The sequence below is a fragment of the Neopelma chrysocephalum genome, unplaced genomic scaffold, assembly GCF_003984885.1.
Source record: "Neopelma chrysocephalum unplaced genomic scaffold, ASM398488v2 Primary Assembly neopelma1_357, whole genome shotgun sequence".
Classification (NCBI taxonomy): domain Eukaryota; kingdom Metazoa; phylum Chordata; class Aves; order Passeriformes; family Pipridae; genus Neopelma; species Neopelma chrysocephalum.
The window spans coordinates 116,394-134,998 of NW_020898021.1; the positions used below are offsets into that span (position 1 = coordinate 116,394).

The following is an 18,605-nucleotide window of genomic DNA, read 5'->3' on the forward strand; positions in this document are numbered from 1 at the left end:
TCCGAGCGCCGCACGCGTCCCCCGGGGGGCGGCCGGTGGCCCTGGTGTGCATCGCTCCGTCTGCAGAGCAAGCGAGACCCGTGTGAGCCGAAAGCTCCTGAGCTGCGGCGAGAGCTCTGCGGCTCCGCTACGCTCTGTGCGTTCGGGGAACAGCGCCTGCCCCTTGTGGGGAGTCTCCACGCTAAAACAGAGGACTTCTCCCCCCAGCTCAACATTTAGGTTGTGCTCCTGTCTACAGGGAGCTGCTCACCGGGCCTGCAATATGCTGAGCATCAGGCAAACTAAAGCCCTGCTTCAGAAGAGCGTCGGGATTGCTATGTAAAGCACTTGGACGCTGAGAAATGCCACAGCTGAAGTCGTGTCTGTGCTCACTCTGTATTTTCAGTGGCACAGTGACACGCCAGACCTCCATCTCTCACCTGGGGGTATTCCTCTTTTCAGGCCCCCTGTGTTTTCCTGCCTGTGCTCCCCCTTTGACCAGGGATGCAGTACCTCTGGCTGCTTAGCTACCCGGGCTCCCTGGTGGCATTACTATCTGTATGAACACATGGATTTCTAAACCATCACCTTCTGCTCTGTCCCTGAGGAGATCTGGAACACCACTTTGCTGCAGCCTTGAAGCACGTGTTTTGTGTGGGACATGAAAGCCCAGCCATGGAGCTGGACACTTGGATCCTGTGTGGAGCATGTAAGTTAGGCAAAGTGGGTCCACCAGGCACTCAGCCTTCCTCCACTAAACAGGCACAGTCTGACTCCCCGGGGCCCAGCTATGACATCACAGAGCCTCCTTTTTCTTTCATGTCTTTTGTGCCTTTCTCTGTGGCACATCCTTGCAGCCCCAAGGAAATATCCCTCTGCAGCGAGAACTGCCCTGCCCCCAGCCAGAGAAACAGGTGTGGAAAAGTCAATGGTAAAATAATCATCCAAACTCAAATACTGAATCCTAAAATTGAGGCCCACTGGATCCCTGTCACCACTGATGCAGACACCTCCCACCCTTGGATCACCAAGGGAGAGAGAGATGCCTGTGTTTGCAGGTCATCAGCCAGTCAGTCCCCAGTCCAGGATGAGGGCCAGATTCCAGGCTGGGAAGGAAGTTGGCAGTGACGAGCATTTGGATGGATCCCACCACAGGGATCAGTTGTGATACAAGGGACATGATACAAGGACCTCCAGGTCTGCAGGTCAGCATCCATATTCTGTCTGTCCTTGGCCCAGCTCTCCTGGCATGTTTGTGGGAAAGGGACCTTTGGGTTGGAGTCATCTTCATGCACACAGTTTTGGTCCATTCCCTGCTATCACTAGACCATGGAGAAAGGGAAAGAATAACCATGTGTTACTGGATCTCATGACTGCGCCTAAAGAGGCCCAAATCCAGGCTATGCAAACAGCTTCCTGACTCCTGAGCTGTGGCAATGGATTTATGGAAAAAGTCCTGCCAAAGATGGACTGGTGAAGAAAAAGAAGAAAACAGCTCAAATGTTATAGAAACAGGAGTTTTTAATGTTGTTTAAACATGTTTCAAGATGGCTTTTTGTGTTTCTGCAAAGTCACTGCTTCTTCTTCCCAGGACTCCCCAGGACAACTGTTATCCCTGTCTCAGGAATGTCCTGAGAAGAGATCAAGAACTCTTCCCATTGGACTCTTTTAACCCCTTCCTATTGGCTGTTAACCCCTTCCTGCCATTGGGTGTCCTGTGAGCCCCTGACCCTGTAATTGGTCACTCTGTGAATCCTCCAAACCCTAGATATGGAACCACCCCATCAATAAATGCTCTCTCTGGCCTCCTCTCCAGGTCCCGTGTGCTGTCTGTGGCTGCCCTGGGACCTCGTGGTGGGGGGAGAGGGAGCACCTAACCCCTCCAGCATCCAGGACCCGAAGAAACCCCTGGAGCTGGAGTAACCCCTTCCCCATCCACCTCTGCCACTGGAAATGGTTCCTCAGCTGGAAATGGAACTAGGACTGGTGCGCCCCACATCATGGGAGGGGAAAGAGATCCAGACTGAGCAATGGAAATTTGATCATTTGTTCAATGAATCTTTCCTACATAACCTTCAACCCACACCTCACACCCTCAGATAGGTTAGCAAGATATTTGAGAGCAACAGGGAACTGCTCTACTCCGTGACCTTGCTGGGAAACCGAACAAGCTGGGGTGACGTGTCTCCCACGAGGCAGGATGGTGGCCTGTGCCGACGGCAGCAGGTCCTGCCTGAAGCCTGGAGCACAAGCTCCATACTGACTTCTACACATCAATATCTGGCACCCAGTAAGTCCCTACTTGTGTCTCCAAGACTGAGCTTCTGCTTACCTCATCATACACTTGCATTACCTGCAGCCCCTGTCTCCCTTCAAACATTCAATCTCTGTTCCATGCTGGGAGCAGCAAGGAAAGACTGCTTCCAGAGGGGTGGGAAGCCAGGCAGCAAGGGCTTGAAGTCCACAGGGTGAAGTCCACAGGACCTGAGGAAGGTGAGCAGAGCAGATCTGATGACAGACAGATGCATCATTTGAGTAAGCCCTGATCCCAGAGGGCTGAACCCCCATGAGGGCCGAATGTACTCGGGGTCCGACAACTTACTCCACTCTGGTTTACTTTGTCTCATCAGACTTTGTAGTACAGAATGATAGAAACTCATATGCCAAATCATGAAGCCAAGATTCAGATAAGGAAAGGTTGAAGGACTGCAGAAAAAATTAAAAAGTTGCAAAATAGAGCAAAGATTGTGCTGCTGTATTCCAATGTGTACATGGAATGGGACAGGGCTCCCACACCCACCATCCTTGCAGGGTGAGCCAGCTCAGAGTGAGGGTCCAGGTTGCACATGATAACTCTATTACTCCTTGGACCTCCACAGGCTTTCCCAGTTTCTGTGACTTCTGTCTAATCTTCCATAGCTTCTTGCTGTCTAGTGAAATGCAGTTTCCATAGCTTCCACTTGAGGCTCAGACCTCCACTGCTCAGCTTGCTCCCTGGACATCTCTCCCTCTCCACACACCTTCCCTGCAGGAAGTCCCTCACTTCTGGTTTATCAGGCTCCATCCCTCCCTTGCAAAGAGCCAGTGCACTCCCTTAATGTGCCTTAATATACACTGTCCAACATGCCAGGTACAGCAGAAATATTAATTGTGTGTGCAATTGTAAAGCCTCTTGTAGCAGCAAATCTGCATTATATGAGAAAACTGCTGTTTAAACATGTTTCCAAAAAGGCTTTTTGTAGTCCCTTTGCTGGCTCGTGCTTTCTTCTTCCCAATGCCCCCCCACGGCAACTGTCATCTCCCATGCAGGAATGCCCTGAGAAGAGATCAAGAACTCTTCCCATTGGACTCTTTTAACCCCTTCCTATTGGCTGTTAACCCCTTCCTGCCATTGGGTGTCCTGTGAGCCCCTGACCCTGTAATTGGTCACTCTGTGAATCCTCCAAACCCCAGATATGGAACCACCCCAACAATAAACGCTCTCTCTGGCCTCCTCTCCAGGTCCCGTGTGCTGTCTGTGGCTGCCCTGGGACCTCGTGGGGGGGGGGAGCAGCTCTCCCCTCCATGCGTCCAGGACCCGAAGAAACCCCTGGAGCTGGAGTAACCCCTTCCCCATCCACCTCTGCCACCGGAAATGGTTCCTCAGATGGAAATGGAACTAGGAGTGGTGCGCCCCACATCATGGGAGGGGAAAGAGATCCAGAGCCTCTGGTCTCATTGCACTCTCAGCTGTTGACAGAGACCTCTCAGGACCTCACTGGGTACATTATCAGACATTAAGCTAAGAAAGAATCTCAGGGGCACACCTACTCCCTCCTTCTGTTTTGAGGTTGCTGGGTCATGACTTGTGTTTTTCAGCCTCAGCCTGGTTCTGAGTCTCACCAGGCTGGGACCCAAATTCAAGTCCAGTCTCTGCCAGCAGCACCTTCAGCAATCACAGACCAGCCTGGCCCATCTCATCCTCCGTCCTGCCACTGCCTCTGTCCTCAGTCTGCCTTTGCTTTCAATCCCTCTTCTCTGGTTTCTGCATTACAACTGCTGAAGCTTTTTCCTCCTCCTCTTTGCTGTTCCTTGCTGCAGACACATGGTCATGGACGAGTCCATTTGCCTGTTTTCCTGGAGTCAGTAGGCAAGACTGGAAAGTGTCCTGCCCAACACTTGACACTTGGGACACAGTGTCTGTGCTGAAGACAGTGCCTGACCTGCCTGGCCAGCACAGTGGATCTGCCCTAACTGCAATCTGCTCAGCATAGGCAGAGGCTTCTGAGGAGAAAACCATCAGCCTCTAAAAGTGTCCTTGCTTGGAACACAAAAGGGGGATCCTCAGAGGCTGGTAATTTGGGAAAAGTTGATCCTAGGCTACTGGGCAGAAAAAGAACCGTCTGGGCCAGCTCTCCTCTCCGAGGTGAGGAGTCGAGAGTGTATTCCTGGTGCACCGGCTGTTGGCCAGGTAGAGGCCAATTAATTTTTGCTGTATCTGTAATGGGAAAAGTTCTGAGACAGACACAGAGCATGGCAACCACAACTGCTACAGTTAAAGTGTAATGACTGACTGGCAAATGAAAGCAGGTCTTCCTAATGGAAACTGCTATGCAGCCTTAACTTTATGCCTCTACCTGCTCCACTTACGATCTCTGCATGGAATCTAGCACAACAGGACTAAATCTAGTCACAGCCTCGAGGCATTCCTGCAATATAGCTGCTAAACATATTAAAAGCAAGCGTAACGTTGCAAAATTATTTACCCAAAGTATGGGAAATCTAGAGATTAGTCTGGCTATGGCCATGATGCTGTTTGACTGAAGCTGGGCTCCTGCCAGGCACAGCCTCTGCTATTGGATGTGCCCATGACATGGTCCATCAGACCCTGCAGCCACACACAGCCTGGGGTGGGCAAGAGCTCACGGGCGAGGAGCACCCAGGAGGCCCCAGCTGGCCTAGCAAACATGGTCCCACAGGCTTCCCCTGACTGCAGAGCTGCCCCATGTGCTTCCATCTTCAGCTTCCCACAGCAAAACCTGTCACAGTCATCTGCAGTGGCTATGGAAACCTGCACTCACACCTGGGGAACATATCTCAGAAGCAGACCTGGCAGAGCCATAGCTGGAGCAGTAAGAACCCAGGATCTTCATTAGCAGCAGCAAGAGCAGTCCCAGGTGGAGGGGTTTGCTGTTGACAAGGTCTCAGAGGAGAAATTTTTGTTCCTGTAGTCCTGGACAAGGTAGGATCCTTTGACATATCTCTTTAAGGATTATTCTGCTTAGGAGAGCCAAGCCCTCCCTCAGTCCTGGGTTTGGATCCTGCTCTGGGAAAGCGATATTGGCCAAACTCTTCAGATAATTCATGGGGCTGCCAAGGCACCGGACTGGGACCTTGGTACCTCTTGCACGTTTAGCCTGGAAGCAGCTCTCTCCCAGTGCACTGCTCTGCCCCGGTAATTATCTGAGCAGAGTGCTCTGGATCCTTTCGTTCAGAAGGCATCCATCATCCGCAGGTCACTGTATGGACATGTCTCAGCTCTGACAGAACTGAAGAGCCTATGAGCAAACCTGATATTTTCAGAGTGCGGGATGCAGGACTCAGAGCAAAAGGGGTTATGCAGCACCATCCACAATACAGGCTGGCACATGAATAATGCTGTCTTCAGCTGGGAATGTGGTCCAGTCACCGGCACCACTGGAAACAACCTGGCTCTATTGTCTTTGTGCCCTCCCTTCAGGCACTTATCCTCACTGATGAGATCCCCCGGAGCTTTCTCTTCTCCAGGCTGAAGAGTTCCAGCTCCTTCAGCCTTTCCTCGTAGGAGAGGTGCTTGGGTAATTTTTCTGTATTTAGAGATTGCTATTTTGTCACCACTCAAGTTTCTCCAGCTCCAGGTCCTTGAGGCACTTTTTGTTGGGCATTTCCTTGTCTTCTGACCATTTTTGATGTCCTCTGCTCCCACTGCAAAGTTATATCAAACCTGCTTTTGCTGATTTACATTAAAGTTGCTTTTGCTGACACCTTTGCTGGTGATTCCTGAAGTGACCTGAACCACTCACTCATGGCAAGCGGCTGCGGGGGGCAGGGATGGACAACCCAGAGGGCACCTTTGTGCAAAAGGGATCTGCTCCCCGGGGTTCACCTGCAGAGCATGTCCCCATGCTCACCTCAGCACCATCAGCATCTGCTGCAGCACCTCTGGATGGAAGCAGAAGTGGAGGAAGCATTTGGAGTCACGTTCCCAAGGGGGAAGGACCAGAAGCCCTCGGCACTGGGAGAGCTGCTGCTGGGCCAAGCAAGCCCCCAGCGTGAGCCCAGCAGAGCTGTGCACAGGGCTGAGCAGAGGGGCAGTGCTGCTGTCAGGGGTCCCAGCCTGCCATGAACACTGAGGTTCCTACTGCCCTGAGCCAGGGCACCCGGTGCCTCCCCACGGGGGATCCCAGCCAGGGTTGTGGGGCAGCCCCTGAGGGGCTGGGGAGAGAACAGAGTTTGCCTTTGAGTGTCACATCCAGCCCTGAGGTGCTTTGGAACCCCCAACCACCGCCCATCCCACAGGGTGAAACACCATCAGCACTGCCCAGCAGCTGAGATCTCAAAGCTAAAGCTTGTGAGAGAAATGGAGTAAGAGCAAATATTTAAGTAACATTATAAATGCAGCATCACCATTTATTCCAGAATGTCTTTCTCAGGAAGCAGTGCAGGCAGCAGATTCAGAGCTCAAAGCTGACAGAACCAGTACAAACCAGTGGGGCCAAAATGAAGGAAACTAAGGGGAAGTCAGAGGTATCAATGAGGAGTGAGCAGCGTTGGGAGGGGAAACTGGGGCTCATTATCCTGGGCTAAACACAGTCCCAGCAGTGACAGCACAGTGCAGAGGAGTGACAAGACTGTGGTTCATAGATCTGTAATTAATCAGTCTGATCTCTTTGGGACTGGGCTGACCACCGTGCAGGATGAACCCTGCTCTGGGCTAGGGCAAAGCCTACAGTGATTTTTAAAAAAACTAGAGATGAGAAATCTACATCCACCATGACAAGCTGTTCTAAGATGCAATTAACTAGAAGATTAATTGCACTTGCTATTAAAAATGTGTTTCATTTCTAATTCTAATTTCTGTGTTTGCCCAGCTCCAATTTCCAGCCACTGGGTCTAATTTTACCTCCAAGTGCCATCGGAAAGCCTGGCAGTGCTGAATGGACGCTGCAGGGAGGTTTGGCAAGACACAGCAGGGTCCAGCAGCAGGTGGCAGGAGGTGATGGAGGGTCCCTCAGTTCTCCATGGGAGTGGGATCCCAGCCCCTCTCACCCTGTGAAGCTGGCACTGGAGAACAGGAGCCCACACTTGCTCACAGGACTCCAAGGAGCAACCATGGTGTGCCCAACCCCAACCCCTGTGCAGCTCCTGCTGCCAGGAGTCACTGCAGCCCATCACCCACCCACGGTGCTCCTCTGAACCTCTCCGACTGCTCAAACTTTCTGACACCCCAACCCCAAACCAGGATGCCCCAGCAGCAGAGAGGGCAGAGACCTGCAGGTGCTGGGCCCCGGCCCCAGGTGACTGTGCCACACCCATTCTGCATAACAAAACCCAAGAACTCAGTGGATATTTCTGCTCTGCATTTGAAACAACAATGTGTAATATTCATAGTTTACAGTGGTAATGAAATACTTTCTATTCCATCAGTAATTAAGGAAGATGCTAAACTGTGTAGGTAACAATTTTTGTAATGTGCAGGAGAAGAGCTTAAATACTCTTGGATGTAACTGGCTAATGAATTCACTAAACCGTTTATTTTTTTCTTTATAACAAATCATGGCACTCTGGGGAACTTAAGATTACTGGGGGGAAAAAAATCCGACGTCTTGTCAGTATTTAAGTGTTCACATGGATATCCAGGAAACTACAGACCAGTTAGTTCAACATACATCTTTAGCCAATCACAGACAAGCAACCAAAGGATGTCCTGGGTAAATTATCAAAAGCTAGAACCCACTTTAACCTAATTCAAAAAAGGTACTTTCAAATGATTTTATGTAACTTTTTTTAAGTCTATAAGTTTGATACAGCTAATGAGAGACGGGGTATGCTTAGATTCCTGTAAGTCATTTGACTTAGTTCTGCAGGACATTCTAATGTGAAAACTTAGCTGTGTGCTGCAGGCAGTGGGCTCAGCACTAAGAGATCCAAAAGAACTGGGTGACTGAGAAGACTTATCCTGCACAACCATTTGACAGGTGTATTTCTACTCTATTCTCTTTGCATATCAATGTTACAAGTTGTTAGCAATCAGTGAGAAATAAAGAACAGTTGCTGACAAAATTACTGGAGTGGATAAAAATGAATTGTTGGGATGGTAAAAGTAATATGTGGCACTTACTCAAGACAACCTGATCTTGGTTGCTGGAAACACCAGGTACATGAACAGGCTGATTTGTGCCTCCAAGTATAAGGTGCAACGTACAGGAAAGAAGAATGGGGCTTCACTTTAAATCAAGGACAGCATCCCAGATAGTAATGAGTCTGAAAAACATTAAAGGTTGTGACATGTGCCACCTGAGCACAGACAACACTGAATTCAGGCAGCGCTGCCCAGGCCTCCTCCGGGGCTGTGCAAATGGTCAAGTGATGTCAAATACAAATCCAAAGTTCCTGAGCATTCGTGTGGATCTCACATCCACAACAGAACAACCCTTACACAATCACAGCAAAACCCCCTTTTACAGAGTGCTGTGCACAGCTGTCCTCCCTGCACCTCCAAAGGATGCACTGGGACCAGGAACAGCCCAGGGAAAGCCTGTGGGTGTAGTAGGGGCTGGGTGACAGCTTCCACACAGGAACAGCACGGCTGAATAGAATTCCAGCCCGAGCAAGGAGGGAAGGGGCAGGGATCTGTATAGTTCTGAATAATATGATGAAGAGGAACAGGCGATAGCTACCCATATATTCTCAGAAAACAAGAGTTAAAGGGCATCAAATGAAACACAATGGTAACAGCAGAAAGATAAATAAAAGGAGGTGATCAACACACTGTGCAATTCAGCTCTCCTTGCCACAAGGACATCAGAATGCTCAAACATACACAGGTCCAAAAAGTGACTGTTCAAATTTATGGCAGAAAAAGACAAATCTCTCACCAACCAATAAATACAAAGCTGCCTTTTTGACTCAAAAGTAACTACAATGTAGATTACAAGTGTAGGGTAGGGATGGACATGCTGGGGAAGAGCTTTTCTCTACTTGTTGTCCTTCTGTAAATACCACTATGGTTTACTAGTCTGCCCCTGTTGTGGCCTGTGCCACGCTCTTTCCTGAGGAACAGGAAAGATCAAGTGAGAGTCAAGCAGGGGCTCGAGGTTGGGAAGCTGCAGGGAGGTGCTGATTCTGTTGATCTCCCAGAAGAGGGTTCCAGGGATGGGCAGTGCTTTGGCTCCACAGGGAGGGTCAGAGCAGGATCCAGGGACTGCAGCTGGGCTGGATGGAAACTTCTGTCTAGGATTGGGATGACTTTTTACCCCTGAGCACACCACTCAGATGGTTGCACTGAGAATGCAGCAATGGACTTAGCACCTTTCCAGCAGTCCTGAGGGTGCCTCTTGCCATGGCAAACCCAGCTGGATGCTGAAGCAGGAGCAGTAGCCTGTGTCTAAGACACATTCCCAGCAAATCCAGCAGCTGCCTGTGCCTGTGGCAGCTGGTAAAAACACACCAGAACCACATGCCCCTGTGCTAACAATGCCTCACGCTCGCTGTCCCCAGTGGAGGCCACAACCTTCCCACTCAGGATGGTTACACTTCCCTGGCAAAACTGTCCAAGCAAGTACACCCAGTGCTGCATCAGGAATTTCCCATTCTGACACCTGAGAAAATAGCAGAGCCTGTTAAATTGCCAGAATGTGCTCTGGGCCATTAAACCTTTTTAAGTCTCTTCTTGTAAATGTTTTTGAAAATCAATTGCTAATAAATTAGCATAACTGAGTTAAACTTGGAGCATTTGTGCTTAGCTCAAACCTTTCTGCTTGTTTCAGCTTGAAAAAAGTGCTAAAGCTTTTCTGGTGGGTTGATTGGAATTGGTTTGGTTTTTTCCCCCCAGTAATCCTGGTCCCTCTGTAAAAGGTTCTCCCCTTTTCCTACCAGCCTCACATTCCTTGAAGTTATCCCGTGGTACCTTTACACACAATGAGCTCACACCCTTTCAGTTTCAGTGGGAACACAGACAAAATTCAGTCTATGAAGATTGTGCCCAGGGATGGCTTGTCCCTCTCCCAGCCCTGCCATGCACACTGGGACACCCTGCCTGCAATCCTGGTGGCTCTGAGAAGAGCCCTGGAAATGCACCTGCAGCCTCACACGGGTCCTTCACTGCCCGTCTGGGCCGTAACACCTTCATCCAAGGAGGACTGGGATGTGCCAGGAGCTGCCCAGCCTGCTCGTGCAGGAGCTCCCTGTGCCCTTGTGAGTGCAGAAACCAAACCCTGTGGGTTCTCCTCTTCCCACTGGAGCTGTCCTCACCACCCAGCACAGAGCAGCCTCAGAACTGGCAAAAGCAGCCAGCCAGACCCAAGGAATGCCTGTAAGCTTAACAGCTGCAAGTTAACAACTACAAAATAAAGCAAACCATTAAATTCAACCCTTCCCTCTCCTTAAGGTGATATTATTTTAGTGCCTGAGCATGCTTTACTGATCACAGGCATAGGGACAGTGCTGGAGAGAAGGACAGTACACCTGCCACATGTGCTGCTCTGCACTGCCTTCAGACTGGGACACAGGGTCAGGCGAAGGCAATCCCAGACTCTGCTGCCACCAAAAGGAACAGGCCCTCCTGTTCCTACTCCTTGTCCAGCCACAGACATCATCTGGCTAAAAATGAACTCTCTAAAGTGCTGATTAGACTTTGGGAACAAGACCACTGGACCTGATCCAGAGTTCTCAGGGAATGTTCCTCCTCACCCTGCAGTGGGGTCCTCAGTGCTGCACAAGCACTGCTGTCCTGACCCAAGCTGCTAAACCAGGTAACTGAGACAATGTACCTCCACGAAAAGGGGTTGTTTGGGACCCGCAGCTCCACACCCACCACACATTTCCCTCTGACAAGCAGGTTCACAGGTCCAAAAGTGCACATGACACCACCCATGGCACAGCACATGCGTGAGCTCTCAGGACAGTCTTCAAGGCAAAACAGAAGTTGTACCCAGGTAGGTACAACCGTACCTTTGGGTACAGATTGTAAACAACTTGACTAAAGACAGGATCCCAACAACTGCCCAAGGCACCAGAGCTGCCTGGTAAAGGTTAGAGTTTTTAGATTTGGGATAGGGAGAGTTATATCCTGCAACTAAGCCTATGATCCATGCAGTGTACTTGCTCCTAGTCCCACAAAATGCCTTAATCCCCATATCTTCATTTTCTTATTCTGGAGTCTGTCCTGAGTAGTATGGACAAACAGAATGCTCCAAACCAGGTGCATGAGGCAGAGCACAAGACTGACTGGGACACAGTGACAGGCTTGGCACAGAGGGCTGATGTGGCCTGGCAGGAGGGGGTGAGGGGAAGGGGATGGCTGGGAAGGCACCGACTGCATCAGTGGGGGTGGAACATCTTCGCAGAAAAGCACAGCAGGACTGGAACCACGGCCCTTAGTAGAGAACATCCTCAAAGCCGAGCAGCAGGAACTGGTGCAGGGCACTTGGCAGGTGCAGCTGGGACAGGACCAGAAGCAGTCGTCCCTCCAGGAGGGTCCTGAGGGTGCAGCGAGCCAGGTGCTGCAAGGAGCGAGGTCTGTGCTCCAGGGAGAAGAGAGACTGGTAGAAAAGTGGGTATTTCTACAGAGGGAAGAGAGGATCACAGACAGAAAAAGCTGAAGATATCATCCTGGTAGCAGAGGTAGAACCAGACACCCATTTGCCTTAGTCACTCCTGTGCATCCTCCCTGTCCCCAACAGCACCATCCCCGTGTCCTGCAATTTGCTGCCCAGCCTCAGCCCTGCCCACCCGCACCAGCCCCCACCTCCAGATCCTGGACATGTGTTCTCCAGCCAACAGCAGGCTCTTGTTCCCTCACCTGTACGACCTCCACCGGCACTGCTGCCACCCAGTCCTCGGAGACGCGCACGCGGGTGTAGCTGTTCACCAGGGCCTCGATGACACGGGGGCAGCTGTGGCAGTACCGCAGCACCTGCCAGGGAGAGAGCAGGGGAACACCATCAGGCAAGGTCCTGCAGGCCCCACTGTCACCTCCTAGAATGCTGCTCAAACCCAGGTGTGGTAAATCTGGGGAACTCGCACCCTTCCCTCGTGCCAACCCAGGACAGCAAAGCGGGCGCGAAGCTCCAGAGCGTCTCTCCTGTGAAGAGGGTGACTGAGCCATCACCCAACATGCACAGCACAGCTGCTTTCAGCACAACTGGGTCCCCTCAGCCTCTCCTCAGACACAGAGATCAGTGCACACGACTAGGATGATGATCTCGATTGGCCTCACTGCTGCAATTAGCTTGTAAGCACCAGTGCTCTGCTGTACACCGGGCTCCTTTCCTCATGTTTTGGTTGAAGCATGAGCCATTCTGAGTCAGGGACTGACACCTGTGTTATGAGCAGCCCGACCATGGTACTCTGTGCCTCTGTTGAGGGCTGCACTTGGGTCTCAGGAATACAGGATTGTGCCTGCTTGGCACGGGGCTGCAGAGACATCCCGTCCCCGTGTCCTAAGCAGTGTTGTGCCCATGCCAGAGGCTGCACAGAGCCGCAGAAGACATCACACTTACTTGTACAATGTGTCTCTGGTGTGTCCCATGTCCACGTGGGTACAGGTGACACACTGACTCTCTGTACCTCATAGCAGAGCAGCCTTTGAGCACAGCCCACCCAGGCGCAGTCGCACAGAGACAGATCCCCCGGCTCTGGGCTCCCACTCCCCACGGCCCTGGCCAGCAGTAGCTGTCAGAGTCTATTCTGGCTGTACCAGTGATCCTCATTATCTGGCGTTAATAGGAGATTAATTAGTGTTAATTGTTGATTTTCCTGTATTTTCCCAAAGGGGAGAGCAATCTGCTGATCTCCGGGCTGGGTAATTATTGCACTGCTCAGGAATTAAGACAGGAAATTAACCCTTTATCTGCTGGTGTCTCCCAGAGACAGCAGGAGCTGGAGGGTGTGCCCCTGAGAGGAAACACCTCCAGAGGAAAAGGGCCAACCCTTTCCAGAGCAAGTGATTATGGAAACTGGGTGAGTACTGTCCACACAGTTGAGCAGACAGAAGCAGGAGAGTCCTACAGGAGAAGTCATCAGGGATTCCCATACCAGAACTGACAGTTCCCTCTCCCCAGTCCCTGGGCAGAGTGAGCAGGACAGTGAGCAGGCTGCGATGGAACGAACCCTGCTGTGACCCTCGCTCACACCGGGGCCCTGACGGCCACAGCCTTCCCCTCCCACCCCTCTCCGCACCTTGAGGAGGGAGCCGGGCCAGATGCGGACGGCGCCGTGGTTGAGCAGGGCTCGCACCACGAGCTCCGGGCGATGCTGCCGTTTGTAAGCAGCCACTTGCAGGATATTGTGCAGGGCTGTGTTGCCTCCGTAGTTCATGACATTGACGTTTGCCCCCCGGGCCAGCAGCAGCTCTGTGATTTGGGCGTTAGCGTTCTTGCAGGCCAGGTGGAGCGGGTGCTGCCTGTCCCGGTCGGCAGCGTTGATGCTGGCACCGCTCTCCACCAGCAGCTGGCACACCCGGTAGTAGCGGTCCATGTCCTGGGGCTCGTGCTGCTGAGCACAGGCAGCGTTCAGTGGTGTTTGTCCCTCCTCGTTCTTTGCCTCCAGCTCTGCCCCGTGGTGCAGAAGCAGCTGGACGTGCTCTGCCAGGCCGTGCCGTGCTGCCACGTGCAGGGCTGTGTCATCCTCCTCCTCTGTCCGACTGTTGGCACTGGCACCGTGCTGCAGCAGCTGCCGGACACACCTGTGTGGGCCGAGGTGACTTGGTGACCTACTCATCTCCATCTCCCATCCTACCTCCCAGCCCCCACATTTGTACCATCCCACAGCTTTCACTTGTCCCAAGAGCGAAAATCCCCGCTCCTCATGCCCTGGAGTAGTAGTTTTAAGCCATGATGACTGGTGAGCAGAGATACTGTTGCCTAAGCCAAGCTAACTCCTGCACAGAAGTCTTAAAGTGTTGTCCCACTTGGCACCTGCTCACCTGCCCACTGGATCTGCATGGGAATGCCCCGAGTCACACAATGTGACCATCGGCTCTCGGTGCCGGTGCACGGCCAGAGAGCAGCACCTGGCTCAGCTGTGTCAGCTGAGGACTTGAGCTTGCAGCCACCTGTATGACCTCAGAGGTGATCCTGGCCCAGGAACAGGCACCAGGCCCGTCCCATTCAGCTGCACCCACCAGCAGGGATGAGGAGGGGCCCCTCCTACATGGGATGAGACTCGAGGGGGAGGGGGGCAGCTGTGCCCCCGGGGCAGAACTCACTCGATGGAGTCTGGGCTCTTGCAGAGGTGCAGGGGCCTGTAGCCATCCTCAGAGACAGCCTCGGGGTCGGCTCCGGAGCCCAGCAGCAGGCACACGCAGTCGGTGCTGGCGGCTGCACAAGCCTCGTGCAGGGCTGTCTTGCCCCCCGGGGCAAAGTCGACGGCAGCGCCCCGGAGCAGCAGGAGCCGCAGGCAGTCGGTGTAGCCCCGGCTGGCCGTGATGTGCAGGGGTGTGGTGAGCTCCTGCTCGTAGCTCAGAGACCACAGTCCTGCAAGGAAAGAGAGGTCAGGGAGCCACATCCAGCCACAGTACACAAAGACCTGCCCTTTCCCACAGGGTACCTGATGTGTGTCCCCCCTGAGAGACTTGGGTTTCTCCTCAAGGGACTGCAAGTCCCTTCCCTGCAAGGCCCCTGTGTGTGCAGTGGCCAGCCAAAGGCAGAGATCTGTGGAAGGCTCTCAGGCCGCACAGTCCTGCTGACATGGAGCTGCAGGGAGCAGGAGCCCAGGGCAGAGGCTGTTCCCAGGCCGTGTGCTCCTCACCTGCAGCCCAGGTGGGCACATGGGGTTGCTGTTGTCAGAAGCACGGTGGAAGAAGGGCCTGGGGCACTGCTGGTGTTGAAGGCAGTGAGGTGACTGGGATGAGCACCATGCATGAGGATCACAAACACAAGGAACCAGGCAGTAAAACAGAGGTGTCAGAGCCAGCTACCACGCACACAGAAGATTCAGCTGAGCCCTGATGAGGGTGCAGACAGCAAGATTCAGCAGAGATGGACATCTAGGACCCGGGAGAGCAAGGGGCTGAAATGCATCAGCTCTCAAAGATGCTGACCCAACTGGAACCATCACTGAGCTGGAAAACAGCCTGCAGATGCTACAGGAAAAGGGCTCCTTAACCCAGACTTCTGGCTGCCCACCCAGGCTGGGCTGGAGGACACGGCCCAGACTGCACAGCATGTTCAGCACTGCATCCTCTCAGCTCTTTCTTACAGAAGCAGCATGTGGTCAACCGTGTTTCCCAGGTCCAGGTTTAAGCTCAACCATCTGGAGGACCTAACACAGGGCTGTGACCATCCTTTGTCCAGCACAACAACAACAGGACCCAGCAGCCCAGCACACACACAGAGCACAGGCACACAGAGCTTGGCTGCAGGGCTGGTCACAGAGATTGACTCCCCTTTGCCCCGTGGGGAACCCCAGCAGTTCCCAAGCCCTTGCACAACTCCTGTGAGAGGGGCCAGGTCTCCTGGGTGCACCCCATGCTTCCAGACACACACGCACGCTTTCACAAGGTGCACAGGAGAACCTGACCCCATCCCCATGCTCTCACCTCCCTTTGCACTCCTCCATAACCCAAGCAGCTCCTGTGACACACAGTTCCAACAACAGCAACATCCCATAGCTCATGCCCCACTGCCCCCACATACTCAGCCCACGGGGGTTGAACCGGTAGTTCTTCCACTCTTCCAGGTCACTGGTGTCAAACACAGCACTGGGGCTCAGGTTGTTCTGAGGGTTGCTGAGGACCTCAGCCACAATCTCCTGATCCCCAGTCAACAGGGCCTCCCAGTACAGCTGGGCAGGGCCAGCTACCTGCTGCGTGCGGATGGGCTCCCGGCTCTCATCTCCTCTGCCTGGGATGCTGCCCATGACAAGCACCCTGACCCTTCTCAGAGACCAGGGCAGGACCTGCTGGTGCACCCCAGCCAGGCTCTGAGCCTGTGGGCACAGCCCCACCAGCACCCTGTGTTCTGGCCGAGGGGCTGCCTGCCTGCCCAGGGTGCTCTGCAGGGAGGGGGGACACGTCACACCCCTCTTTGGCACGGGTTGGGCACAGCTCAGGTCTCAGCTGCTCTATTCTGGGAAACCTTGTGACCAAACACAGGCCAAGAGGCTGATAAAGGCTCTCTGCTCACACAGCAGTACCTCTGCAGTGCCCCACTGTGAAGGGAAAGCCCCAAGCAGGGCAGGGGGACCTGAAGGGTAGAAATGGGGACAGGGCATCACTAAGACAGCAGAGAGGGAAGTTGTCTCATGCTCAACCAGCCTGCTGTCATCCAGTGCTGCCCAGACCACAACAGCACAACCCCATCAGTCCTCTGCTCCATGCACATCTCCAGCACTGCACACCCCCTTCCCAGTTCCACCGGAGCTCTTGGCACTAGTCAGGTTTTTAAACAAGCCACAGGACAGCTCTTCATAATCAAAGCCAAAGGAGAGGTAGAAATAGTCACAGGGATCGGAAATATTGAAGGTAATTATCCTTTAGACTCCTTTCTTCCTTTCCTTGATATCCAGCTTTGCAGAGAGCCCTGCAAGACTTCAGTGCTCCCTTTCCATCCTCGGACACTCTCCCCACTCAAGGTTGCTCACTGCTGACATGTCACCTGAGATGGAGTTTCCCTCTGGCCCCACTTGGCTGCACACACCCACCCTGCCCCCTGAGCAATGTGCATTGCTAACTCACTGTGTGTTTTGTTCACAAAGTGGGTTCTAGAGAACACATCAAACTGCATGGAAGGCTACTAAGTGTTCAGTTTAATTTTGTGTCATAGAACTACTTAGATCATGCAGCTAAACACAAGTTAAGTGACCCCAATAGACCACCAAGCAAAAATTACCAGGGGACCAGAGCAGAGTGTAAGACAGGGAACTTTACCCTTCTCAGTAATGAAAATAAATGAGCAAGTTCTATACTGACAGTCTCCAGCTCATTCTATCTCAGCAGACTTCACCCTCACTAACTAAAATGCTGCCTGTGAAAGGGAAAAAAAAGGGAAGCATCTGGCAGATGTTCTCACCTGATGGAACCCTATATTTCTCCAAAGATAGAAGCAGACATCCCAGAAAAGCTTGAGGTTCCCAGTCACCCACCAGGGAGGCAGAAAGCTGTGCCAGTTAACATCAGTGACACTGGACAGTTTACACTTCCTCTGGGCTTCTTAAAATATCAACAGGGGTGACTTGGGAAAGACCAGGTCACTAGAACCCAATGTTAAGGTCATTGGCTGGGTCAGTTTTAAGAATCTGTCCTACAGACCAGTGACACACAGAGCCAAGCCTCAGGTAACACAAAGGTTTATTTTGGTTTTTGTTCTACATCCTTAGCTGATAAATTTGGTAGCACATTTTCGTTCTGTGCTTGATGAATTTGGTTGGATTTTTCACAATTTCTGTGCAAGATTGTTTTACATCATCTGTTCCGTTTTCTCTGGTGCAAGACAGTTATGACCCCTCCACACCTGACACTCCTAAATTCTGGGAGTCTGCCTGTACCACGTCACTAACAGACAGCAGGAAGGACAGGGGAATGTCCAGGCTGCTCAGTGCACCTCTCCCTTGAACACATCAGCTGCCCTGCTTGCTGAGAAACTCATGGATGACATCAATGAGGAGGGAAGTAAAAGGGACCAGAGAATGTGGAAGCACGCGTGGTAGCCACAAGATGTGCCTGGGCAAGGAACAGTGAGGTGTACAGATGGGAGGAAACACCAAGGATGATCAGGTCCTACCTTCTGTCACTCAGGACAAGCTTGCTTCCACCATCTTTCTGCCGGGCTGGATTTCTGCTCCCCTTGGTAAATCCATCTTATGGAACAGAACAGCCATCTGATCCCTTCTCACTCAGGCACTCTCCATCTGACACATTTACCATCTATCCCAGCAGTCTCTATCCAGACAATCCTGATGATGTGCCCCACTGGCAGCCCTTCCAAGGGCTCTATTCTCACCATTTCCTCATAGATCTGTCACTGGTCACCTTCAACAAGCCTGCTACCATTTGTTCTACAGCCCTGGAATCCTCCTTCCTCATCCAAAAGCCATTCTTCCCAAACACCTCTTCCAGCACCAGGGATTCCTCTCAACACTTTTCTGAGGAGCCCATGCCCTTTCTCTGGGCCACATCCTGGGCACTCTCTGTTCCCCGTGTCCCAGCCCCACACACCCACCACGTTTCCTGCTAGTCCAGCGCAGCACATCCCCCCTGGTCTCAATGACGAGATTGATGGCTGCGCTCCTGGTGAAGTACTTCTGCACCGTGACCAGGTCTCCAGTGAAGAGCGCGTTCTGGACCAGCAGATCCCGGCACTGCAGTGGCTCCAGGCGGCTGTGCTGTCCCTGGCCACGGGGGCTCGGGCTGTGCTGGCAGCCCTGGCCACGGGGGCTCGGGCTGTGCT

General features: G+C 52.6%; 1 protein-coding gene and 1 long non-coding RNA gene across 2 annotated transcripts in view; one reads left to right on the forward strand and one right to left on the reverse strand.

The window, feature by feature from the left end:
* Nucleotides 1–711: 711 nt before the first annotated feature.
* Nucleotides 712–2,691, forward strand: LOC113978693. The gene is made up of 3 exons (XR_003537634.1): nt 712–910; nt 1,038–1,184; nt 2,610–2,691. It is a non-coding gene; the product is annotated as an uncharacterized LOC113978693 (long non-coding RNA).
* An 8,185-nt stretch (nt 2,692–10,876) lies between these two features.
* ASB10 (ankyrin repeat and SOCS box containing 10) overlaps nt 10,877–18,605 on the reverse strand; it is an 8,021-nt gene continuing 292 nt past the window's right edge. Inside the window, exons 2-6 of the mRNA XM_027705826.1 lie at nt 18,378–18,543; nt 14,426–14,693; nt 13,399–13,903; nt 12,020–12,133; nt 10,877–11,780 (exon numbers count right to left, since the gene is read on the reverse strand). Coding sequence (XP_027561627.1) covers nt 11,595–11,780; nt 12,020–12,133; nt 13,399–13,903; nt 14,426–14,693; nt 18,378–18,543 — 1,239 coding nt within the window. The 3' untranslated portion in view covers nt 10,877–11,594. The remainder of the gene's footprint in view (nt 11,781–12,019; nt 12,134–13,398; nt 13,904–14,425; nt 14,694–18,377; nt 18,544–18,605) is intronic.